We start from the raw sequence: 27964 nt of genomic DNA on the forward strand, positions 1-27964 counted from the left end.
CTCTACCCTGATCCCTCTTTCTGGGCTCATTGCACATTGACCCCTAATGAATGTCCCTATTTTCTGAGCACCATGATCCCCATTTCTGCGTTCCCTGTATACAATGTACCCTGATGATTGTCCCTACTTTCTGGGCACCCTCCTGAACCCTGATCCGTCTTTCTGTTATCCCTGCAAACAATGTCCCCAAATGATTGTCCCTACTTTTTGGACACGTCGGTTTTCCTGTGTTCCCTACATACATAGTTCCCTAATGACTGTCCCTACTTTCTGAGCACCCTCCTGCAACCTGATCCCTTTCCCTGCTGCCTGAATACATTGCCCCCTGGTAATTATCCCTACTTTCTGGGCAGCTCCGGCCCGGTCACCCCTTGCCCCCGGGTGCCATTGGCCGGCGCACTGCACACAGAGCAGGGGGGGGGCAGGGGCACCATCTGCCGCGGCACATGAGCAGATTACAGCCAGGGATGGGACAGCCCCCAGCGGCGGGCATTGTGTCTCTCCCCGCTCGCCTTCTCCAGTAAGAGTGCAGGGGAGGAGAGAGCCGCCGCCAATGCCCAGCCCGCACTCAGCTGCTGCAGCCTGATCCGGCGAGCTGCCCGGGATTACCAGGCTGCACAGCCCCGCTCTCCCCGCCGCCCATCGCCTCTCCGCCGCCCGCAGACATGCTGGACCCGTCTTCCAGCGAGGAGGAATCGGAAGAGATCGTAGAGGAGGAATGCAAGGAGGTGCTGGCCCCCAGCACAGGGGCCCGGCTCTCCCCCAGCCGGACCAGCGAGAGCTCCGGGGGGCTGCAGCCCAGCAGCAGGAGCAGCAGCGTCCGGCCCTCCAGCCCCAGCCCGTCCGTGGTCAGCGAGAAGGAGAAGGAAGAGCTGGAGAAGCTGCAGAAGGAGGAAGAGGAGAGGAAGAGGAAGCTGCAGCTCTATGTGTTTGTCATGCGGTGCATCGCCTACCCCTTCAATGCCAAGCAGCCCACCGACATGGCCCGGAGGCAGCAGAAGGTGAGGGGGGAGGGCATGCATTGTGTGGGGTCCTCAGCTGCTGCAGAACCTCTCTCTGCTGAGTGCTGCACAGCTGAGACGGATGCACTGCAAAGAGGTTCTGCAGCAGCCTTGCACAGATGGCGGGGGAGGTGTGGACAGCAGTGCCCCCATACTCTCTCCTTTTTAGTGCAAGACCAGTAAGTGCAATGGATGTGGTGGGCATTGCATGCCCAGTGCTGTGTATCTAGGGTGCAGGAAGGTGGTAGGATGGGCCAGAGAGGATTGGGAACTTCATCAGGGGTAGATATGACTCTTACATAATGGTTGGAGGCAGACAGTAACCTACAGGAGATAGCAGGGTCATGGCAAGTTCCATTGCTCAGGGATGGAGCCAAGCCCTACACTAGAAGATATGGAATATTGGGCTATGAGAGGTTTCCTGCAGCAGCTGCATATAGTAGCAGAGACTGGGATGCATTGATTTTTGCAGGGCGCATGTTAGCAGCAGAGTAAATCAATTGGAGCTATAGAATGACAGTATCTGCTGCACCCTCCCATAACCCAACTCCTCCATAGGCGTCACCAGTGCCAGGTTCATGCAACAGCGCCACCTACGGGTGAGCTTCCTGCAGAGAGGAGAGAGATGCTCAGATGCCTGATACAGGAAGACATCATTTGTTTATCTTGCATCCAGCAAACATCCATTCATATAGAAATGTGGCAGCTCTTTAAGGGGCCCCTGTACCATTGTTGCGGTTGGTTCTGATAGATGATATTGACAGCCCATTGTGTAATGTTGCAGTGGAGACCTGTAGTGCACCTGCTAATAAATAGCGTCTCGTGTCCTAAATCAATAGACTTAGGTGGAATATGGCAGAATTATTGCCGGGCCAGTAAATCAGCTGTGAAATACCCACAGCTACCGAGGTTGGATGCAAAACAAATGTCTGGAAGGGGTTAAATTGGCCAAGCATCGGAGCTTGTGAAGGTGTCTGTGCGGTAATGGAAATTGCCAAGCCTCAGTGTATGACTTAACAATACATCAAAGGTACTCGCTTGGGTATGGAGCAGCCCCAGTCATACCAGTATTTCCTTTGATTGTATGGTACTAATGAAAACCCAGGCAGACCCCCCCTTGGAGTACAGCTCTCCGCGATGGAGTCGTTTGGGGCATGCAACTAATAGATGTGTCCAGTGATCAAATCAAGAGCAGTCACTTAATCTATTCTCATTCACTTGCCATTTGTCAGGCCTGGATCTTTAGAAAGGTCACCTAGGTCTGGGCCTTGGGTGTCAAATGTGACCCTTTGCTCCACCACGGCGTTAATTATTCTTTTGTTTCATATTTTTCAAATTGACTGGAAAGTACGCCAATGTTTTCAGTTTAAAAGGACAGTTTAGACCAGGATATCTACAGTATTGACCAATGGGAGGGGGGTGTAAAGACATAAAAATTGTCATGTTTTTCATTGGTTTGTTCTTAACCTTAGGTAGTTGTAATCAAGAACCTAGAATATGATTATGGTAAATGTCCACATATATGCTTATTTATAAACTTTAATTTTAGGTACAGGAGTACATGCAGTTAAAGTTGCACAGTGCTGCAATTTCATTAATGTTGCCACTATGATTTGCCAGCCTGATGCCATTGTGCCAGCGGAGATAAAGCTAAGCACAGACATTTGGGCCAATGTACTGCACTAGGTGCCCATTGTTTTCTATAATCTAGCATTAATAGTTACTGCCGTAAGCGGCTAAATCCCAGGTGGTTTTTGTGCCTCTGAGACATTGTTGAATGCAGAGAATTGTTGCTTGCGTCTTGTATGTGTGATATGAAGGATTTGTAAGACAATGAACGATGTTCTCGGTATCACTCTCCAATTTTTACTGCATATTAATACAGGCCAGCAAACCCCCTAGGTTCCATTAGCTGGCAGTTTAACTGATGGAGCAGTAGTCCAATTAATTAAAGTGACACCAGCACTGATTTTGTGTGCACTGTATGATACAATCCGGCCGCTGCTATTCTCTGGGGATATTCCTGTCCATGTAGATATCACTGGACAGTATTTCTTAATATAGACATAAGGAATGGTTGGAGAGGGGGTATTGCAGGTCCTGGACCACCCTGGAAGAACACTATCACTGCATTGTGCTTACATTGAATACTCATGCATGGTAATATGGGCCTTTGACATTTCTATAGTGATTAGTGATATTTGGTTGATATACTTTATATGTAGGTAAGTTATTTACACCGTCTTTGAACTTGTGCCTATGATGTTGTTCATCTCAGATGTTTCAGTTGGAACTTTGAAATCAAAAACACAAATATATCAAATAAAACTTTAAAGTAACATCAATGAGCTAATGAACCAACCTTCAGTTTATGCGGGCAATTCAATTGTTTTATTGTGTCATATCACCCATCACTTTAGAGGGGGAGATATGCAATTGTTCCATCACAGAACACCCGTTCTTTTTTTCGAACTAACGTGCCCAAATAGACCAGGTTTAGCAGGTTCAAAGTGGCTAAATGAACCATCTGGGACTATCGAATTAGCCCCAAAGCCAGGACTTACCCGGGTTTATTTTTTTACCTACATTAGAAAAATAGATCAGAAATATATCCCCGATAACTAACCGGCTATCGGGTGCCACCACAAATTCTTTATTAAGGCCTCTTTAACAAACTATTTTTAAGACAGATAAAAAGAATCTCAGGTGAATTAAATGGGCATTAAAGCCTGAGACTAGGTACTTCCATTTTTTCACCATTAACTGAATTCCCTCCTTTAGTCATATATACAGTATTACTGGGAGCGACCGGGAAAAAGTGCAAAAAGCAAGGGCAGAATTAATTGGGCGTCCCTTTATAGTTTTTAAATATTAATATTTATTCTTTTAAAAACTTTTGGTACAAGAGTTGCCATAGGAAGGTGGGGTGGGGTGGGGTGCATTTCTTGTAAGTGATGCTTATAAAATCTTATCCCTTTGAGTGCCAAGTGAATCTGTCAAAATAGGTGTGAAAATTGTCATGCAAACATGTTGTATTCACCATAATGACCTGTAATGTTACCTTGTATAGTAAATATAATCTTATTTTGCACAACTTTTTTCTTTTATTTGAATTTATGTAACAAATGTGTGCGACACGGGATATTTTGAACATCTCTCACAGAGATGTTGGCACTCAAAGGGGTGTGTTCAATGCGGCCGACAAGGGGGTGTGTTTATGGCAGGGATGGCTGTTTTTTTCGGGTAGGATCGCCGAAAACAAGTCATCCTTGCCGTTTAACCCCCAAGCCGGCCGCTCTCCCTATTCAACGGTTCGGGGGAATCCTCGCTGTCAGGGGATGGAGAAGATTCCCTCAAACGGGGAGGTTCGCGGCTAATGCAGGGAGCCCGCTGCATTTAGCCGTGAGCTTTGCCGTTTTGTCCAAGAGCTGTGACGGCGAGCAATCAGCACTGCTCGCTAAAGAGCATTGAATATACCCCAAAGGGTTACATTTTCTCCAAAATAACTAATACTGTTAGTAACAAGTTCTTTACCTTTTAAGTATCCAAAAGGTACATTGTAATCCCAAATAGATCTAAATGATATTAATCATTTTTAGGATACCGACATCTTCAGTACTTCTTTGAACATTGCCTCGTTATAGTGTCCTGATGGTTCCGTACTGTATGTATTTCCCCTGTCAGTTCACCATAAAGTTATTCTCCATTTGACAGCATTACACAATAGTTTACATTGTCTACAATTTGGTTGCCAGTATAAATGCCTCTGTATAATGGAGTTGCAGCTTTTATCACTGCATTTACTCCCACTGTCTCAATGATTTGTCACTTGTCCATAATTCAGAGAGTCTGTGGTGAACTACTTGAGTGAATAGAGCAGAGATAAGACCTGACTTGGTGAAAAGATCTCGTATGCGGGGAAAGTAGACCTGACTCACATCAGTTCTATGAAATGAAACCCATTCATTTACCATTGATGGCAGAACACTCTTCTAGATGACAGTGGTTCCGAAACCGTATGCTTTGCGCCCTGGAGAGCCTCTGGACACTTGAGGGGAGCCTTGGATTGGTGGTCCAGGACCAACTCAAATTATTTATGGTCAAGGTAATAGGCAAAATCATAAAAATATGTGGACAACAAGACCTATATCTCACTATATAAATAAACCTAAGGATGACCCATAAACACAATTTACTTTAAGTTAAAATATATATATTTTAAATTACTCAGTAAGAACATTAGGCCTAGGAGTTACGTGAAAAATATTCTTATATTCCAGCGGTTCCCAACCTTTTTCCTCTCCTGTACTCCTTGATTAGGCTTTTCATTTATGAATACCCCCTCCTCTCACTTTGAAATATCTACAGTATTTATGAGTAGAGTGGAAGTGAGCGGTATCCTTGTGTGTCCTTATATTAAGGAGTAGTGGAGGAGTAGTGTAAGGTCAGGAATAAGGTCCCTCTGTATCTGTCCCCTGACTGTTCTGTCTCCATCGTTCCTGCTAACACCTGTAGGATTAATAGCGCTGCTTCCTCCACCCGTGCCAGCGTGGGGAAGATGATCGCTGATGTCTGAGGGCACTGCAGGTAGCTCCCAGTGGATTGCTGGTCGGGAAAAGGAACAAGGAGACGCTGATGACGGTGCAGACAGAACCTGGAAGTGATGCGACATGGTTCGTCTCCATGGCAATTGGAGACAAATTCATTTGGTAAAAATATAAAAAATGGAAAAAGCACAAGTGGATTATGACAAACGTCAATCAAAACCCATATTCTTCTGTGCCAACTTGTGCACATCTTGTGATTGTTGCAGCTTTGCAGTTTGACACAGTTTTGTTAAGTTGTGGAATTTGTAGCATATACAGTAAATACAGTTTGTGATCTTTAAAAAGTCTAACTAAAGGATCCACTTTTGGTCCCAAGGCTTTAGTAGTCTGGTTCAGCAAAGCTGACATATGGTGAGTTAGGTTGTATATGTGTAATTCATGATATGCCTTTATAACAACGTTTTACTCATGGCCTTAAATTGCATTGTGCATATGTCCATACTCAATGGTTTCTGTAGAGCAAACCTTAAACCAATCTATTGACCTCTTCTTCTTCCATGATCAATAAACCTCAGGGACTAGCACTATTTTAGTAGCCAAAGGAAGGAACAAGCCATGAACTGGTTTTGTGTAATGCACCTTTCACACCAAGAAGCAGATTACCGGGTTAAAGCTTTTCAACCCAGGAATTTGCTAAAAAACCCAGATTTTTCTGTGGTGTGACCCAACCAGGGTCTAAAATTCCAGGTTGCCGACCCTGCTCTTGACCAGGGTCGGTGAGCTGGGATTTAAGGCCCGGCTTGACCCTTTCACACCATAGAAAAACCTGGGTTTTTCAGGTTGAAAAGCTTTAACCTGGTAATTTGCGGTTGGTGTGAATTGGGATCAGCCTGCAACCAGCAAAATGACCCAGCATTCAATAATGCCCGGTAATTGCCGGGTGGGCGGTGTGAAAGGGGGTATAAGTTAGAAAGGAAATTTAACATCTCATGTACTCTATGGGGCCAATTCAGACCTTTCAGGTCCGAATTCATCCCAGTTTTTGATGATGGGGGTCCGCACATGCGCGAAATGCGCATGTGTAAACCACCTGTGTGAACGTCTTCAGCGAGTATCACACTCGCAGGGAACGCCAAGCGTTTGATGGGTGTCCTCATAAAAAATGCTGGGCGTTCAACTGCTGCACACGTAGGCGTGACGATGCTCGCTCATGGCAGACGGCTGACATCACATGACATCAGCCTCCGCCCCCTTCTCGGCGATCGGCGGCTGGAATAAAAGCCGCTCTAGACTGACTTTTATTACCAAAGAGTAGAAAAATCATTCAATGGTGTGCGATTATCGAATGATTGGTCTCCCGATCGACCACATGCAAGGGGATGTGTTAGGGAACAAGTCCCCTGGCATTTTAGGGAGGGGATATGCGCGGCAGGGGCGGTTAGCAGTTAGAACATAGAACATGTCAGTTAGAGGAACTTTATCTCCATGACTTAGTAAATAGACCCCAATATCCGACATTTCTAAATACAAACATGTTTGTGTAAAACTGATCATCACAAGAATTGAGACTGAACTGAGAATTTTTCACTTTTTCTAAAAATGAAACAACACGTAAAAAGTTATTATTGTATTTATTTCACCAAATCTAGTATTCGTGTTTCAAATCCGAAACCTGTCTAATTGTAAGAACCCACAGCTGAGCCAACCATCAATCTGTAACGGGATCGCATGGATTTTCCGCTTCAGTGTAGTATACCATTCAGTGTGATTTACTACTCTGTCCATAATACGTGTGTCAATCAAATAATGTATCTGCAATGATCTATACAAGAAGCCTCAAATGAAAGAATAGAAAAGAAGACAGGCAGAACTATTATGGTGATAAATGGGGGCACTTGGGAGGTATTGTGTACTGCCCGGACAGATGTTCTAGTCATTGGTATGCCATAAGGAAACCTACTTAGGCAGATGTGGCAGCAAATGTATTTATATTAGCAGTTGTCGTGTTCTTATAATACAACGCCATGATTACTAGTTCGTGCCCTGGAGAAATGTGTTATAGTATATACGGTACTACAGCGATACTAATTATTACTGTACTTTAGTTTGTGTTTGCGGGGCAGTACGGACGGTGTAATGGTTAGCATTACTGCCTTACAGCACTGAGGTCATGGGTTCGATTCCCACCATGGCCCTAACTGTGCGGAGTTTGTATATTCTCCCTGTGCTTGCGTGGGTTTCCTATGGGTACTCCGGTTTCCTCCCACAATCCAAAAATAAACTGGTAGGTTAATTGGCTCCTAACAAAATTAACCCTAGAATGTCTATGTGTCAGTGACGTGCGGTGAGGTTAGTGGTTGGTGAGGCACTGGCTTGGTGGAGCCAGCGCCAACAGGCTCTGTGGGGAGCGCTGGGTCTGGGTTACTTCTGCGACAGGCAGGTGTGGGAGATGCCGCCTGCATAAGCAGCAGAGACCGCAGAGCAGCTCTTGCCTGTCAAGTCAGAGGCAACCAGGACTCAGCGCTCCCCACAGAGCCCATTAGTGCTGGCTCCACCAAGCCAGCACTAGATTGCACTTAATAGCCAATGTATCATAATTAGGCCCCATGGTGTCCCAGTTATGCTATCCTATAGGGTCTAACAGCACATACCCTGAGCCAGCCCCTCCAAGTCTACTACTGCCTACAGGCAGAACATGAACGATGCCCGGGCACAGAGCAGCTGCTAATGTCATTAAAAAAAGCTGTAGAAACGGCACCTGTAGAGGTGCCTCAGTGACAGCTAGGGACGTGCTTTCTGCCTATATTAAAGCACGCCACTGGCACTGAGGCAGATGTGATTGCCCAATCACATCTGCCTCAGCGATAGGGGCGTACTTTCATATAGGCAGAAAGCACGTCCCTGTCACTGAGGCACCTGTACAGGTGCCGTTTCTACAGCTTTTTTTAATGACCTTTTACAGCCCGTGCTCAGTCCCGCCTGCTGCCCGCCCCCTATTTCTAAATCCTTAACATTGTCATAGGGAGGCACTGCACTTGGTGCCTCCTAAGTCAGAAAAACAGTTAAAGGGGGGTGAAAATGTTAATAACAATAAAAAAAAACATACACTTATGACATAATATGTGTCATAAGTATTAGCTTTGTATTATTTTATTATTTTTTTCATTAATGACAGGGGAGGAACTGCCTCCCCTGCCTCCCCTGACTGCACGTCCCTGCTATGTGTGTGTGTGTATATGTGGTAGGGAATATAGATTGTAAACTCCACTGGGGCAGGGGCTGATGGACAGTCAACATGGAACATGGTTGACATATTTTACAATTGTTGGTGTCTAAGTCGACATGGACACCAAATTAGTGCGCCTTTTTCATGTGTTGCCCTCTTCTTCCTGTCGACCAATAGCGGTCGACCTAATGATGGCATAGCTTGCTGGCTGTGTACACACCTGTTAGGAAATCACTTGGGTGCGTGGTATAAAGCAGAACGCCTCCAGACGTCTCTGGTAATGGTGAGGTTTAGGGAGGTATTCAATCCTGGATTCTGAATGTCGGAACCCTGGCCGTGTTCGCCCAACTTGACAATATATCGACAGATGGAATTCAATCTTCTGCCTGTCCACTTTCGAAAAGGGGGCGTGTCGGTGTAAACGGCCATGGTTTGTGGAAATCCGGCCATGAATTGGACAATCCATAGCCATTTTCGAACAAAACGGATCCGACTGGTTTTAAAGTCGGATCCGTTTTGTCGAATTCCACGTTCAGTGCTGTCGGAAACGACAGCATTGAATAGGTGGCTGCCGCTATTTCCCCTGTCGGAAATAGTGGCGGGGATTGAATACCGCCCTTAATCTTTTAGACCAAAGTGAATTATATAATAATATTTTTCTGTACCTTTAGTTACCCCTGTTAATGTTGTAGCATGTAATATACCCACTATTTATGGCGAGCCTGACTTTAAAATTCATCAATTTGCCCTTGACAGTATGGCAGTAATGCGATTGGACGTAACTTAATTTTATTGATTTCACAATAGAATGTGCAGCTCTGCTTATTTCAAAGCTATACTAATTGCTTGCAGCTAAAGAAGGGCGGGTTTATTCCCTCCCCCCCCCCCCCCCCCCCAAAAAAAAAAATCAGTTGCTGGGGTGGGAGGGGTCAGTGAATGACATCATAATGTCATTCACTGAGCAGTCATTGACGGAGCCTACGATAACGCAATTTACTGTGAATTGTTTCGCAGAAGCCTCTGGCCTGCCCACTTCATTGGAATCTAATCTTCCAGGAATCCTGTTGACCGTTGCAAAATTCTCCTGGGAATTCCTGGGGAGTAGTCAAGAGGCAGTGGGGCAGATGTATTAAGCCTGGCGAAGAGATAACATGGAGATAAAGTGGAAGGAGATAACGCACCAGCCAATCAGCAGTGTTTGAAATATGACAGTTGGAAGTTGATTGGCTGGTGCATTATCTCCTTCCACTTTTTCTCCAGTTTATCTCTTCACCAGGCTTAATACATCTGCCCCAGAGTTACCATCTTTGCTGTGGAATGAGGCACAACCCGGCCCAATTCTTTCAGTTGCGCTTTAATATTTAGGCTGTACTTGGTATGTTAGCACTCTTACTACTGCGCTTATATAAAATATGGAAAGAAAATACATTTTTCTTCTAGACTCCAACCAATTACCCGACACAGAAGCCAAAGCTGTTAGGAAACGCTGTTCACTAATGTGACAACCTGTAGGGTAACCCTCTATAGTTGTATGTGCTGGAAGTCAGTGACAGATCGCACTTGCACTCTCACTGCCACCTGCCTGCGAAACCTCACAGGGGATAATTGATCAGCTCATGATCCGCTGTTTGTACCTCTGCAACTCAAACTGGCCAATTGCTCAGCAACTTGGCAAGGGACAAATGTCACGTTACACATAAAGAATATTAAAATATGTAGGTGTCGGAAAAATTCATGGTCACGTATGTACTGCTCCGTGCCGAGATTTAAAACGTAAGCAGAACATACTGTAGATATGCGTCATTATGTAAAGTTAATGCTCGCTAGAACAGGAAATGCAACTTATGCAGGATTAACCCTTTGAGGGCCAATGTCTTCTAAAAAGGCCAGCGTTGCTCACATTTGTTATATAAATTCAAATTAAAAATGTGTAAAAAAAAAAATAGATGATATTTCCTATATAAGGTAAACACTACAGGACAACTTGACTTGGCACTCAAAGTGTTATTAAATATGTAAAAATATACCTGATAACTGTCGTCTATGAGAATTAATGCTGCACCAAGCTGAAAATGGCTGTGCATATTGAGCGGTAGGCGTTCTGTTCAAACAATGATAAAATATTGCAGAGATGTTAATAGTTTCCAGTTTTGAAGGGTAAACAACATAACAAACATTGAAGTCCCAGTTGGCCATTATATTTAGATTGTAAGCGCTCACAGGCAGGGCCCGCCCCCCTCATGTGCTTTTCCTTCTCTTAAGCGGAGTAGACTCTGGAGCAAGTTGGATTCGGTCCGATATTAGAATGAATCCCCATCCGCCTAGATTGCCTGTACACACGGGAGCGATGTTGATAAAGGACGGAACAATTCTTTTTCCTTCTGTTATTAGCATGCGTGGTGTTTCTGTCTATTGTTGCTAGGTTTGATGTGCAGCGCGTTGTTGCATGTGACCATGCATATCGCCAGTACACACTGAGCGATGTAGGCAATATGCCGTTCCACCCAACCGGGCGGCTTATTGCTCACTGTGTAACCTTGACTAAAGCAGGGTAACCACTAGTCGTTGTGTGTACCTGGCTATATTGGCGGCGGTAAAGAGCCAGTGGAGTGGCAGCATCGGCAAATGCATACAAACTTGCCGATGGCGAGGGGAGCTGCAGCATGGCCCCTCGTTAACGAGAACCGCCCTCGTCTGAACTGTTCATATGAGAGAGGGGGCCGTTAACATGATTATTTGTCTCTGTACTTTATTAAGGGCTGCGGAACCCTTATGGTGCTATATACAAAAATAATATACAGTGTCCAGTTCCAGCAGATAAAGGAACCTCCCAAGGCTATCATTATATAGCTCTGCACCTAGCTTATAATAACACAGCACTTGCTCTAGTATTCAAAATATTTCCACAAAGTACTATAGCAAATAACACTGGGGCAGATGTATTAAGCCTGGTGAAGTGATGAAGTGGAAGGTCCACTTTATCACTTCAGCAGCCTTAATACATCTGCTCCAGTGTTACAAAAGTCATGAAAATATAAAAATAGAAGCAAAACAAAAACATATGGGGTAAATCATGGATTTTGTTTTATTTGCAAAATTATATTTCATTTATTTATTTATTTTCTGAAACTGGCATCTGTACTAACATACTGTAAATGGCAAGATCACACATTTGCTGCAATCTATAGGGGAGGTGAAACACTTTGACCTAGTGCAGACAACTACAACAATATCTACTGTACCAGCGGTTCCCAAATTGTGTGCCGTGGCTCCCAGGGGTGCCTCAGGACACATACAGGGGTGCCCTGGGTTGGTGGTCCAGGACCAACTCAAATTATTAATGGTTAGTTATTTTTTAGCAAAACCAGTGCTGGTGGCTGACTATCAGAAGCAAATCCTGCCCTTTACCACATAACTGACACTAAGAATCGCATATAAACACAATCTAATTATAATTTTTTTGGCGTAGGGGAGCCGCGAAAAAATTCTGATGCTCTAGGGTGCCGTGATTCAAAAAAGATTGGGAACCCCTGTACTGTACAATAATTGTATTGGTCCTGAAAAATATTTCCCCAATAAGGGTCTTATTCGAGTTCACTCTTTCAGACAAAATCCTTCTTAGATGGACAAAACCATGTGCACTGCAGGGGGGCAGATGTAACTTGTGCAGATCTAATTAGATTTGGGTGGGGTTTTACTTCAAAGTGAGATCTATATTGCAGTGTTAAAATAAAGCAGTCAGTATTTACCCTGCAAAGAATCACCAAAAAAATCACCAAATCTATTTCTATCTGCACATGTTACATCTGCCCCCCCTGCAGTGCACATGGTTTTGTCCATCTAAGAAGGATTTTGTCAGAAAGAGTAAACTCGAATAAGGCCCTTTTAAAGTGTAGTTGTGCGCATGAACCTCACACCGTTGGGTGTGTCAGGGATGTTTGTCAGTTTGTGCAGATATCACGCTGGTCACAGTAACATAAGCATTGATTAGATTAAAGTCTATTATTTGATTCAATAATGTAAAAGTGTTGGTATATGTTAATTTGGTGATTAGTATTTATTATATCGGTAGTAATACTCTCCCCGCTGTAAATTACAGGGCTAACTGAAGTGACTTATACGAAAGCGTTAGGTTTGGGGCTAAGGGCTTTCATACAGATTAGATAATTCCAAGGTGACTTACTGTAGAATTAATCATTTGTATTATGGAGTGACTGTTGCATACGTAAAACAGAACTGGAGTGATGATATCAGAACCCCATGTTTAAGCATATGTTATGTACGGTACATGTTTATACATATATTACCATTACATATATTACCATCATTTGTGTATAAACATCTAGCCGCTTATGTCAAAAAGGTCAACATTGTCAAAAGGTCAACACAAGCAATATGTCGACACGAAAAGGGGTCGACATGCGTTTTTCGAGTCCCCCCCCCCCCAAAAAAAAATAGTTTTTCAATACTTTACCATCCAAGTGGACATAAAGTTAGAATATAATTGTGTGCCGAGCATAGCAAGCCATGCAAGGGGACACAGTACACTTATACGGTGTCCATGATTACAGACCTACAATATGTCGACATAGATAAACACCCAAAAAAGTGAAAACCAAGCCTGGGCAGACAACAGTCGGACAATCAGTGGTGTAGCCTGGAATAGAGGACAGTCGGCCAATCAGTGGTGTAGCCTGGAATAGAGAACAGTCGGCCAATCAGTGGTGTAGCCTGGAATAGAGAAGAGTCGGTCAATCAGTGGTGTAGCCTGGAATAGAGAAGAGTCGGCCAATCAATGGTGTAGCCTGGAATAGAGAAGAGTCGGCCAATCAGTGGTGTAGCCTGGAATAGAGAAGAGTCGGCCAATCAGTGGTGTAGCCTGGAATAGAGAAGAGCCGGCCAATCAGTGGTGTAGGCTGTAATAGAGAACAGTCGGCCAATCAGGGTTGTAGCCTGGAATAGAGAACAGGCGGCCAATCAGTGGTGTAGCCTGGAATAGAGAGCAGGCGGCCAATCAGTGGTGTAGCCTGGAATAGAGAGCAGGCGGCCAATCAGTGGTGTAGCCTGGAATGGAGAACAGTCGGCTAATCAGTGGTGTAGCCTGGAATAGAGAACAGTCGGCCAATCAGGGTTGTAGCCTGGAATAGAGAACAGGCGGCCAATCAGTGGTGTAGCCTGGAATAGAGAGCAGGCGGCCAATCAGTGGTGTAGCCTGGAATAGAGAGCAGGCGGCCAATCAGTGGTGTAGCCTGGAATAGAGAAGAGCCGGTCAATCAGTGGTGTAGCCTGGAATAGAGAACAGGCGGCCAATCAGGGTTGTAGCCTGGAATAGAGAACAGGCGGCCAATCAGTGGTGTAGCCTGGAATAGAGAGCAGGCGGCCAATCAGTGGTGTAGCCTGGAATAGAGAGCAGACGGCCAATCAGTGGTGTAGCCTGGAATGGAGAACAGTCGGCTAATCAGTGGTGTAGCCTGGAATAGAGAACAGTCGGCCAATCAGTGGTGTAGCCTGGAATAGGGAACAGTCGGCCAATCAGTGGTGTAGCCTGGAATAGAGAAGAGTCGGCCAATCAATGGTGTAGCCTGGAATAGAGAAGAGTCGGCCAATCAGTGGTGTAGGCTGTAATAGAGAACAGTCGGCCAATCAGTGGTGTAGGCTGTAATAGAGAACAGTCGGCCAATCAGTGGTGTAGCCTGGAATAGAGAACAGGCGGCCAATCAGGGTTGTAGCCTGGAATAGAGAACAGGCGGCCAATCAGTGGTGTAGCCTGGAATAGAGAGCAGGCGGCCAATCAGTGGTGTAGCCTGGAATAGAGAACAGTCGGCCAATCTGTGGTGTAGCCTGGAATGGAGAACAGTCGGCTAATCAGTGGTGTAGCCTGGAATAGAGAACAGTCGGCCAATCAGTGGTGTAGCCTGGAATAGGGAACAGTCGACTAATCAGTGGTAGCACTGGACTTAGCTCAAGTTCTTTGAATGACATCTGCATGGGACAATTGCCCTAACAGCATCTGCAGAGAAGTGAGAGGTCCACTTTACCTCTCTCCAAGGATGAGTACATACACCCCATAGCCTGGCTTTAGGCAGAAGACAACTACAATGTTTACCAATTCCAGACAGCAGCAGTTAACCTGTAGCAGAATATACACAAGAAATGAAAGGAGATTTAGTCAATATCAAGCTAAAAATGATATTGTTCCGTGTCGGTGACCTCTCTGGCTGTAAGTGTCTGTTGTATTTATTTTATTATTTATGTTTGAAAGGAAAACTGTGTATGAGATAAATGCGTTCCATGAACTGACAGCAATGTGCCCGGCGATCGGGACACAACAGAAGCGGAGTGCTCTGACCTTGCTCCTTTTGGGAGTTTGTGGGCGGCTGCAGTCTCTGTAGGGAATCCACATTTTGTATCCGGCTGCTCAGTATTTGTACGTATTGGTTTCTAGTGGGGAAGAATTTAGGTCCAAAGCTGCAATTGCCTCATCCTTGTCAGAAGATTATGGGGGGTAATTAATCCGTGCCGGTTTTTCAACAGTTGGAAAATCTGCACATTTTAACCATTTTCGGTTGAATTTACATTCAACCTATTTCATTCAAGTGGCGATTTTCTCTACTGTTCCACGCATTTTAGTCAAATACGCGGCCATTTTAGTTTATTTTCCACCAAAGAGGATTCAAATTTTTAACAAAGTCGAACCTGCATCGGTGGAAAAAACGTCCACATTAAATAGGTAAGTCTACTTCGGCTAGTATGTTGGACTTTATTGAATACCCCCCTAAGGTGCATGTTTTCCAGGTCACCTGGCAGGTGCACTCATTAATCACTGACACCTTTTATAAGATCCATAGGTGGAGCTAATTATTTCATTTGTGATTCAGTGAGGAGACCTGGAAAACGTGCACTGTTGGGGGGTACTTGAGGACCGAGTTCGAGAACCACTGCTGTAGACCTATAGATAGGTACATGTAGGAGAGAACAGACTATTTACACCAGCACAAAATGTTGGACGTTTTTTGGACACACAAAAATGATGTAGGCAATCTTGGTGAAATCCCACTTCGAGGGTGCTTTATAAGTGAGAAAATTCGGAGCAATGGTGTAAATGGGGTGCACAGCAGTGAGGAAGGGGGGGGACACCCAGGGTTTGGGTCAATCGGCCCTTCAGTTTTTCAACCTGCAGCAGGTTGTAGTCAACAGGTCAACAATAACAATGTTGACACTCAAAAAGTTGACACCCCATTCTAGGATGTTGACATTTTGTCACTGGCTACATAATGTCGACACAGTCTTATGACTGTCAATGTTTTGTAGCCAACCCCTCGGCAGCCCTGTATATGCCTCGCTGTACCACTCGGGGCAATAGGTTCATACTAGACTCTAGAGGTATTTGATGGGACAAAAGAAAAGCTGGAACAATCTGTGATCTCTGTGATTATATTTGTTCTATTATCTTTAGTAAATATACCATGGAGAGACAATATAAGATGATTCAGTTGATCATCAACTGCCAATATCCCGTACCCATGCGAGCAAGACCCATGTGACCATAGATGTATTGCCCATGTGTACACAGAGAATTGATAGGCTTCATTGTCAGTGCTGTCATTGGTTTCTAGTGAAGTGATTGGCTGAATCATAAGTGAATTGATAAGTTGCATCTCCGTTTTGTGACTTGTTTGGGGCTCCCTTTGATGTTTTGCACTAACACCTATCCTTCAAATTAAATTCTGCTCTGTGATGACAGCAAGATGATCGCACGAACAACATATGGCCAGATCTAGTGGAGGGATGTCCAATAAATCAGTAGTTGTCTTATTGCATTAAATGTCAGCTCTTCATCCTTCGATCAGAAGTTTGTCTGAAGCCACAAGATTTGTAGATTCCCAGCTAAGGCGCTATACCACAGCCAGCCACAGTGTGCAACTTGCAAGAAAGTGAATCACCGCAGAGATTTATTGAGGAAAGATGTAGAGAAAATAATTGCAAACTCCATCATATGGAAAGTTTGACTACAAGAAGAAGCTATAAAATATAGTGTTTTATTGAAATTGTCATGTTTGAAACAGAAAAAAAGAATCACTGCTTAGAATGTTGTTTACCTGTAAATACAATTATGCAGCAGACTTACATAATAGATCGGTGATTCCCAAAGGGGGTGCCATGAGGCTCTTGCAGGGGTGCCTCGGGTTGGGGGTCCACGACATAATGAAATTATTTGTGGTCAAAGCAATAGGCACAACCAGTTCTTGTGGCTGCTAATCATAAAACGTGTGGACAATCGTAATGTCAACTTTAAAGGAACCCAAAGGATGACAGTTATTTTTAAAATAATAATAATAATAATAATTTTATTTATATAGCGCCCTTTCTCCAATAGGACTCAAGGCGCTTAACAGATAGAATAAATGTAATACAGTACAGGAACAATGAAGTTCAGAAAAGCTTTTCATAAACAATACTTAAGGGACTGTAGGAAATGCTTGAGTAAACAGGAAAGTCTTGAGTCTGTTTTTGAAGCATTGATACATTTTACAAATGTACCAATTACATTTTAGCCTGGGGATGGTGGGAAAAAAATGCTGATACTCCAGGGCACTGTCATTCAACAGAAGTTTGGTAACTGGTATGACTGTCTTCCGCCTACGCATGATCACGAGAATCGGTGGCAGATTCTGCCACTTTTGTTGTTGCGTGCATATAATCGCACTCATGAGCCATAGATAATGCATTCATCCGTCATGTGCACCTTGCTGTGAATAATCGCAACACACCTATCCCGATCACAGGTAAGATCAAGGTGGCCACATCTGTAGTTGAATACTCATGCCTGGATAAATCATGCATTGTTTAGCAGTAAACTGAGTGAGTTACTGTTTAACTCAAAAGCATGTAATGAATGTAGCCATAATAATCTATACACTAATGGACTATCAAGGGGAATGGATAATTATTTCGGGCAGTTGTTACGGGAAATGACTATTACTACATTGTCAAGATATTGGGATACTTATCTAGGTATCATCACTGTCTATTGCGCTTTCTTTACTTTTTATGTTATTTTTTTATTTAGAAACTTAGTAATAACTAAAGGCGCCATACACTATTGCGATTTGCCCATTTTCTACACGATTTCGAAGCATCAGACTCATTTCTGTCAAACAGTATTTCTGGGTGCATGTGATCCAGAGTTTGTCACTGCTAAAAGAAGGATACGTTGTATCCCGCAGCAGTGAATGCGATATATCCCATTGAGCAGCATTGGCCTCATTCCGAGATAATAGAATTAGAACGTGCTGTACAGTCTAGTTCTTCTTTCATTTCCAGTGCATCGGGATTGCATGTAGCAAAACACGGTACGATTTGCACGAACTTGCTATAGATTTTAACTATGTAGTCACTTATGAAAATGATACACTGAGCAATATATTTCTGAGAGATATTAAGCCAAAATTGCTCGGCGGCCATATTGCACCGTGTGTACACACCTAGTCACTCTCCATATATACTGCATTACTTACCATATGTTTACTTTTTTCAAGTGACATTTATTTTATTTATTAACAGTTTCTTATATAGCGCACACATATTCCGCAGCGCTTTACAGAGTATAGTTGAACATTCACATCAGTCCTTGCCCCAGTGGAGCTTACAATCTATATTCCCTACCACATGTACACGCACACACAGACATTCTAAGGTTAACTCCTCTTGTTGGGTACAATTAATGGGTTAATCAAATTGTATTGTGGATTTAGGGGGTCAGAACTATAAATAAGGACGAATCCCACATTAACCCCTTCCCGACATTGCCTTTTTTGTTAATTTTTTTTTTTTTTCCTCCTTGCGTTCAAATAAGCGTAACTTTTTTAATTTTCCGGCTATATAGACACATGAGGGCTTTTTTTTTGCGGGACAAGTTGTACTTTGTAATGGTACCATTTACTATACCGTATAATATTCTGGGGAATCAGTAAATAATTCAATGTGGGGTAAAAAAAAAAAAAAACGCCATTCCACAATTTTGCGCTGGTTACGCTTTTTTTGGAGTTCATAGTTCGTTTAAAATGATGGGTTATCTTTATTCTATGGGTCGTTATGATTCTGGTGATACCAAACTTATATAGTTTTCGTTATGTTTTACCACTAAAAAAAAAAATAGCAACTTTTACGGTTTTTCTAATTTGCGTCGCGTCGCCATGTTCTGCGGCTTATAACTTTTTTATTTTTCCACCTACGGACCTGGGTGAGGGCTCATTTTTTGCGGGCTGAAGTGTACTTTTTAATTAATACCATTATGGGATATGGGCGACTTTCTGATCTCTTTTAGTTATTTTTTTTTGGGTAGGCGATGCGACCAAAAAATGTAGTTTTGGCGTTGGGAATTATTTTCCGTTTACGCCTTTAACCGTGCGGGATAACTAATGTTATATTTTAATAGATCGGACTTTTAGGAACGCGGCGATACCAAATATGTTTATTTTTTTTATTTATTTTTATTTGTGAAATGGGGAAAGGGGGGTGATTTGAACTTTTAATATTTTTTTTTTTATTTTTAAACTTTATTTTTTTATTTTTTTTACTTTTACTACAATGCCCCCTAGTGTACTTGACCACTAGGGGGCGCGATCGCCTGTACTAGGTTCAGCCATAGAGCTCTATGGCTGAACATAGTGATTTTCAGCACTTCCTATTACATCCTGCCTCAGGCAGGATGTAATAGGAATGCTGACACGGCCAGCACAGGGGTCTACATTAGACCCCTGGCTACCATGGCAACCGATCGGCACCCTCCGATCTCGCCGCGGGGGGCCGCGATCGGCGCCAGAGGGGGGCGCCCCCCCTCCGATCAGCTATTTAAGCACTGCGGGCGCTTTGCCCGCGGTGCTTAAAGGGTTAAACGGCCACGATCGGCGAACTCGCCGCTCGTGGCCGTGAGAGCAGGTGCCTGGCTGTAATATACAGCCATTACCTGCTCTCTTTCAAGCCAGCTCACTCCGTGAGCTGGCTTGATTCCCCCGCAACCGACATATGACGTAAATGTACGTCATATGTCGGGAAGGGGTTAAAGGCCCATACACACTGGGCGACTTTGAGCTGAAAGTCGCTGAAAACAGCAGGTTTGAGCGGCTTTCAGCTCAAAGCCGCCCAGTGTGTATGGCCCGGCGATGAGCGCTGCTGCGCGCTCCCGCAACATCGCCGGGAAAGCCGTTCATCTGCTGGTTATACCAGCAGATGAGCGGCTTTCAGGACGGCTTTGCATAGCACTGCGCTATGCAAAGCCGTCCTCCCCCCTCCCCCTCCGTCGGCACCAGGCAGGGGGAAAGCCGCTCAGTGCACTGAGCGGCTTTCCCCGCAGCGATGGACACGATCATCGCTGTCCACACACGCTGGGCATAGTCACCCAGTGTGTATGGACCTTAAGACTATTTTACTTTTACCAACATATAAAAGAGGTAATAAACCTAACACCTATCACATTATCCCCTTATCGGCAGTGCTACTTGACTTTGCAAGGGGAAGCCTAGTGAACACGTTTAGCAGCTGTATTCAAACTGTACAATACCTTTTCCATTATCGCCACCTTGGGATGAAAATCATTTAAAAAAGTCATTGACTATTAAATATTCCACCTTTTTAACGTGCAAAGGTTTTATATATGTCTTATTCTTTAGGAATACTTTTAGTCCACTTTTGCTCCTGCAGCTGATCACGTCGATTAATATTTGAGTGAACCGCTGCAGCAAGGGACCTCTTTACATTAAATGGTGTTAATTAGCAACTGCGGCTTTGATAATGATATCATAAAATGAGTTGCATTAGGTTTAAAGGTGGATAAGGGTGAATTCCTGACAGACGATTGCGTCTAACATTTTGTTATGCAAAACAAACTGCAGGAGAACTGCGCCTTTGTGTGCTGAGCCACCCACGGTGTACTCTCTGGGGATAGTATTTAACTTCTTGTCAGATGGTTGAAATCCGAAATGACTCTGTAAGTTCACGCCTCAACATCAGAAATGGGCTTAAAAAAAAGCAAGTGACAATGTGTCAAAATGCAGCTTATTGCACAGTTCCAAGTGAATATTTCAACTTTCTGAGTTGTCTTCTGTTGCGCGGCAGAAAATATTATAATGCAATATATTTTTTTCTGAACTGAATCAAATCCGTAAAATGTCCTTTTCTTCTGCTAAAGTTACATGCATCTTAAGATATGTGCACATGTAAGTTTAGCATGTATCGTCCTAAGGCACAGGTGAGTCCATCATTGTCATTGATTTGGAAGCATACACTATTGTGTTCTTCCTCCACACTCTAGCGCAGTGTTCTCAAGTGTGACCCCAGATCTAGAGATGCCCAAACCAGTTTACAGCCACCACGATGCGACTGTTATTTACTGGTCTCTTCTTTTCATGTCAAGGGCCAATGTATTTTATTTTTGTTACCTGTGGGGACCAGTGTGATTGTTTTTTTAACATGGGGACCAATAGGATTTTTTTTTTTCCTGTGGGGGGCAATGTGTTTTGCCCTGTGGGGATCTCATGGTGTGCCTTTGAATTTCAAAATCTTATTATTTAGCGTGCTGTAAGGTAAAAAGGTTGAAAATCACTGCTCTAGCTGATGGTATGGTATAAAATACTACCTGTCGGCACAAGTCGGCTAAAAAAAAAAAAGGTGAAAACTTCATGTCGACCTTTTGACTATAAACCCATTGTCGACCTTCTGAACCCTGTCAACCTATTTCATGTGTCGACCTAAAACTTGTCAACTTAATGTGTGTCGACCTACCGACCATATCCCTTCTAGCCATATGGTATTCAGAAAGGCAACAAATGAGGCGTGCAATTCTAACTTTCTAAGTTTCTATTCGATTTTGACTATATAGTGAAAATTAAATTGAATCAAATGGTTTTCAGTTTCATTTGATACTGATTCGATCTGGATGCACCCTCCCGTTTAGTGGAAATCAAACAGAAAAGAAGGGTCTTTTCGATCAATCACAAGGCAATTGTACCCTGTGTACATCCATTGAATCAGATCGAAGATGTGAATACTGATCTAAGATGTGTATGCCCCGGAACTGTCTTACCAAACAGTATAGGCACACTTGCCACTTTAAAATAAGAACATTAACATATTTCAACATTCAATGTAGACTATTTTTGAATAAAAAAAATTAATTTAAACCAGACTGTATGAATGGCAAAAAAAAAAAAAAAAATGCAAATGGTTAATATATAGATTCATGGAAAATGATGGATAATAAATCGTCCTTTATACCTTAGAACTTGATACAATGATTAAGAATTTGGTTACTTTTTTTATTAGTATTTCAGAGGAAATCATGGGAAGAAAAGCTGTTATAGTTTGGATTGTACACTGTATACTGCAGTTATAGCAGGGTTGCTTATCCTCCCGGAATGGCTGGGAGGGTCCCGGAAATCGGGGCCACCCACCCGGGCGCCTGAAAAGGGGGGTAAGCCTCCTGGATTTCTACCGATCTCCCGCACCCCTCCCGTCATCGGGGGTCGATGGGACCAAATGACCCCTCCCACTGTGCAATGCCTGCAATACCGATATTGCATGGCGGAGGAGGGTGGCCCCGAGGAAGCGATTGCACTGGCCATGCCCCCCAAACCGTGTCACATCGCTGTAGCTCCGTCCCGTTCTGTCCTTTCCACCACCCTGTCAGCGGCCCTGCCCCCTGCCTCAAAGAACTGGCTGCCCTCTCCCAAAAGTATAACCATGAGTTATAGTTTAAATTGTACACTGTATACTGCAGTTAGAGCTTGGATTGTACACTGTATACTGCAGTTAGAGCTTGGATTGTATACTGTATACTGTAGTTAGAGCTTGGATTGTACACTGTATACTGCAGTTAGAGCTTGGATTGTACACTGTATACTGCAGTTAGAGCTTGGATTGTACACTGTATACTGCAGTTAGAACTCTGATTGTACACTGTATACCGCAGTTATAGCTTGGATTGTACACTGTATACTGCAGTTAGAGCTTGGATTGTACACTGTATACTGCAGTTAGAGCTTGGACTGTACACTGTATACTGCAGTTAGAGCTTTGATTGTACACTGTTTACCGCAGTTATAGCTTGGATTGTACACTGTATACTGCAGTTATAGCTTGGATTGTACACTGTATACTGCAGTTATAGTTTGGATTGTACATGATATACTACAGTTATAGTTTGATTGTACACTGTATACTGCAGTTAGAGCTTGGATTGTACACTGTATACTGCAGTTAGAGCTTGGATTGTACACTGTATACTGCAGTTAGAGTTTGATTGTACACTGTATACTGCAGTTAGAGCTTGGATTGTACACTGTATACTGCAGTTAGAGCTTGCATTGTACACTGTATACTGCTGTTATAGCTTGGATTGTACATGATATACTACAGTTATAGTTTGATTGTACACTGTATACTGCCGTTAGAGCTTGGATTGTACACTGTATACTGCCGTTAGAGCTTGGATTGTACACTGTATACTGCAGTTATAGCTTGGATTGTACACAGTATACTGCAGTTAGAGCTTGGATTGTACACTGTATACTGCCGTTAGAGCTTGGATTGTACACTGTATACCGCAGTTAGAGCTTGGATTGTACACTGTATACCGCAGTTAGAGCTTGGATTGTACACTGTATACCGCAGTTATAGTTTGAATTGTACACTGTATACCGCAGTTAGAGCTTGGATTGTACACTGTATACCGCAGTTATAGTTTGGAATGTACACTGTATACCGCAGTTAGAGCTTGGATTGTATACTGTATACCGCAGTTAGAGCTTGGATTGTACACTGTATACCGCAGTTAGAGCTTGGATTGTACACTGTATACCGCAGTTAGAGCTTGGATTGTACACTGTATACCGCAGTTAGAGCTTGGACTGTACACTGTATACTGCAGTTAGAGCTTGGATTGTACACTGTATACCGCAGTTAGAGCTTGGATTGTACACTGTATACCGCAGTTAGAGCTTGGATTGTACACTGTATACCGCAGTTAGAGCTTGGATTGTACACTGTATACCGCAGTTAGAGCTTGGACTGTACACTGTATACTGCAGTTAGAGCTTGGATTGTACACTGTATACCGCAGTTAGAGCTTGGAATGTACACTGTATACTGCAGTTAGAGCTTGGACTGTACACTGTATACTGCAGTTAGAGCTTGGATTGTACACTGTATACTGCAGTTAGAGCTTGGATTGTACACTGTATACTGCAGTTATAGTTTGGAATGTACACTGTATACCGCAGTTATAGTTTGGAATGTACACTGTATACTGCAGTTATAGTTTGGAATGTACACTGTATACTGCAGTTAGAGCTTGGATTGTACACTGTATACTGCAGTTAGAGCTTGGATTGTACACTGTATACTGCAGTTATAGTTTGGATTGTACACTGTATACCGCAGTTATAGTTTGGAATGTACACTGTATACTGCAGTTATAGTTTGGAATGTACACTGTATACTGCAGTTAGAGCTTGGATTGTACACTGTATACTGCAGATGGCTGAGTGTTTTTCACATTAACCGTCCTGACATATCATCTTCCTAACATGTCATTAGTGTGAACAATTTTCTTTTCTGTGAGCCTTTTTTAGTCTGCTCCTACTGTCCGTCCCACAGGCCAGACTGCAAATGTTGGCTCAGAGTGATAACAGATCCGGATGTATGTTGTCTGCAACAGATGTCTAGTGTTCTGTATACAATATTGTAATACAAGACGTGTAGTAAACCAGAGCTCTTTTATATTGTAACATATGCATACATACAGTACATGGGTTCAAACTAAACAACAGTGGTAGTAACGGACCCTAAATACAGTAGGTCCAGGATGGGATGAAAAGTATTTGCATCAAAAGATCGACCGGATCAGAAGGCTTTTAATGTTTTCCCAAAAGTTGCTGATTTACTATGGACTAATATAGGGAAACCAGTGACTATCCTTAGTGGAACCAGTATCTTGCCTGAAACACATTAACTGTATACGCCATTGGTTACTGACGGTGGTTACATATTACTAGAGACAGGATTATATGCAACATAAAAAGCTTGTTATATGCATGTAAATATGCATGAAAAATACTTAAAATATGCATGAAAAGTGTTAAAATATGCTACATTAAATAATAAAAAAAGTAATTTTTTACTTATTTATTTAAAAATCAGCATACAATTAGTTGCAAATAAACCTCAAAAATAGGCCCACAGCATCTGCAGATGTCTAGTGCTGTAAACAGGATTTTTTTCTTCCTGGCTGCTACAGCATACTGCAGCCTCCAATGCTCTTCTTGCATCAACTACATGGACCCTCATCTCCAGCGCTGATGGATCAAATGTCAGCATAGCGTGTGAGGGTGGCGCAGTGGAAGGCTTCCTCCTTGCGGCACATTACTGACTGTGACATGGCATTTCCTCCGCGCCGCGTGATGTCACAACCCTTCTGCCCGCCTCCTCTGCTGCAGAAGTCTGTCTCTTGGGCAGGCAAAAGTTCAGGAGCTTCGTAATGGCATCCGCCCGACTGACTTTTATCAACATGAATTGGCAGCCTAGAGCAGTGTCAGACATAGCGTACATCCTAGGTTCCCCACACTGCGCACATATTGCCCCAGCCTGCACACTCTACCACTACCTGGCCAGCAGCAGCAGGGCAAAGCAGTGCTGTGACTCGCGGGTGGAAAGGGGGTGGAACCTAAAACATGCACCATCACTAGATTTTAGGTATAATATGCAATAACCAGTGAGAATGGTCAAAATATGCAAATGCATATGCAAATATGCAAATGCATATAATCCTGTCTCTACATATTACCAAACGTATTAGATTTGACCCAAAAATTTACGCCAATCATTTGTATGTTGACTATTTTCACGTTGACCTTTTTGACCCTGTCGACCTTTTGTACCTGTCAACTTTAACTCACGTTGACCGATGAGTGTTGACCTAAATTAAAGAGAGAGGGCCAATATATGTATCATTGGTGATAGTGGGGCCTCAAATAGTTTTTGTCCTTTTTACATAGATTGTGTTCATAATGAAGGATTATTCATTCCAATATATAAAGTAGATCTGGCTGTGACAGGTAAGAGCCTTCCTTAGTGAAGAGGCTGGCGTATGGATATCAGATTACTGCCTCTTCCACCAAAGAGTATATAGCGAGTGTATAAGCACGCATTCGCGATATCATTTTGAAACCTCTTCTGGAGTTGGCATTAGCTAACGGGGACGAGCGTGATCAGTTGGGTCAGACCTCAATCTGGGAAATGCAGTTTGCACGTTATCCAAACCCAGGAGATCACTGTTATCACCTGATTTCAGGCTTTGTTAAATTGCCCCTATCCTAAACTCATACCGAAACCTTGATAAATATGTCCCTATAAAACTAGTACAGGAGGAAAGGTGCTATCACGTAGTGCATCCAGTCTGACAGCTGATTTTTTTTTTTTCTAAACTGTACCAGAGAAGTAAAACAATCTGGTTGGTATTGCTTACATCACAATGGGCGGGATTCACTAATAACCCCCGCTGCACATCGCCGGCATTCGCATTGTTAATAATCGCATATGCATTAACATATGCGATTATTAACACCAAGGCGAAGGCCGGCGATGTGCAGCGGGTTGCTCCCTCACTCCCTGCACCCTTACCCGCTGTGTGGTGCTCCGTTTCCTCCTCCCTGCACTCGGAAGAGGTGCAGGGAGGAGGAGGTCACTGGTCCGGCCAGCACAGCAGGAGGCTACCCGGACACAGGTGTGGGGAGGGCATCGCGGATCGGCGGGGGCGCTCGGGGCGGTGGGGGATGCGAAGGGAAGTCCATAGGCTTCCATGGGGTTACGCAGTATAGAACTGGCGTAACCCCCCGCAGCGAAGCCCCGACGGTGGGGCTTTGCTGCATATGGAAATGCGGTAAAAAAAAAAAAAAACTGGGTTTTTACGGCATTTTCAGTTTGGTGAATCTCGCCCAATGTGTTCCTTTTTTTTTTTTAAAAGATGGGAGTTGGCTACCTAATACCGTGTTCCCACTGCCAGAGAAATGCCGGGGACTGCAGGGACGGACCCTTGTTCTCACTGCAAGGCAAATTCCCGGGTGAAAAAGTTCTACCCGGTTATTTGCCTTTTAACACAGGTTTTTCTGCAGTGTGAACGGGTCAACCCATGTCTGCATACCCGGATCTCAAACACGGGTAAAAAGAAGGGTTTTACCCGTGTATGAGATCCGGGTAGGCGACCCGTTCACACTGCAGAAAAACTTGTGTTAAAAGGCAAATTCCCGGGTCGACATGATAGACCCGGCAATTTGCCTGCAGTAAGTCTAGCTGTGAACACTTTTAATATTTGGAGCTTGATAAACAGCACAATCACAACATTTCCATACTTTGTATGGGTGCTGTGGTGTGTTTTGATATTGACAGGAATCCAGGAGATAGCTTCAAGATATTCTCTGTTATAGAATTATAATCTTTTTAATTAAGTTAATGAAAATGCTGAAGATGATTTGATGATCAGGGCTAAAGTTTCAATAAATAGTTCCCTAAGGACATCAGGGATGGTGTAATGGTTAGCAAACCTACCTCACAGCACTGAGGTTCATGGGTTCGATTCCCACCATGGCCCTAACTGTGCAGTGTTTGTATATTCTCCCCATGTTTGCCTGTAATTCCTCCGGGTACTCCGGTTTCCTCCCACAATCCAAAAAAATACTGGTAGGTTGATTGGCTCCCAACAAAAAATGAACCCTAGAATGTCTGTGTGTGCGTGTACATGTTGTAGGAAATAAAGATTGTAAGCTCCACTGGGACAGGGACTGATGTGAATGTTCAAATATTCTCTGTAAAGCGCTGCGGAATATGTGTGCGCTATATAAGAAACTGTTAATAAATAAATACATAAGGCTGGGTACACACAGAAGTGACATATTGGAGGAGGCGGGGCTAAATGATGCAAATGTGTCATCTAGCCCCTCCCCCTCACTGCAGACACACGAATCTCTGCACCGTGGGGGCGTGGGAATACTGCATCTTCGAAGAAATCTAAATCATCATTGTTAAAATATATGGAATTAATTAAAAATTTTCTTGCTGCCCTAAAATATAACTGCGTTTGCTACCTTTCTGATAGCTGCCACAATAGATATGCTTTATAGACTTTAATCCATGCCTAA

The 27964-nt window shown here is 43.5% G+C and overlaps 1 protein-coding gene across 17 annotated transcripts in view; it reads left to right on the top strand.

Moving 5' to 3' along the window:
* The first annotated feature begins 480 nt into the window (after positions 1-480).
* The window catches only part of CADPS (calcium dependent secretion activator), a 388847-nt gene continuing 361363 nt past the window's right edge, over positions 481-27964 (top strand). For 6 of the 17 annotated variants that reach the window (XM_083156052.1, XM_083156058.1, XM_083156053.1 and 3 more), the window contains exon 1: positions 483-1001. In XM_083156052.1, coding sequence (XP_083012178.1) covers positions 666-1001 — 336 coding nt within the window. In that variant the 5' untranslated portion in view covers positions 483-665. Of the gene's footprint in view, positions 1002-27964 lie in introns of all 17 variants that reach the window. The other 11 variants (XM_083156054.1, XM_083156062.1, XM_083156064.1 and 8 more) reach the window with 4 other exon arrangements.

The sequence above is a fragment of the Crinia signifera genome, chromosome 8 (assembly GCF_055691185.1).
Source record: "Crinia signifera chromosome 8, ASM5569118v1, whole genome shotgun sequence".
NCBI lineage: Eukaryota > Metazoa > Chordata > Amphibia > Anura > Myobatrachidae > Crinia > Crinia signifera.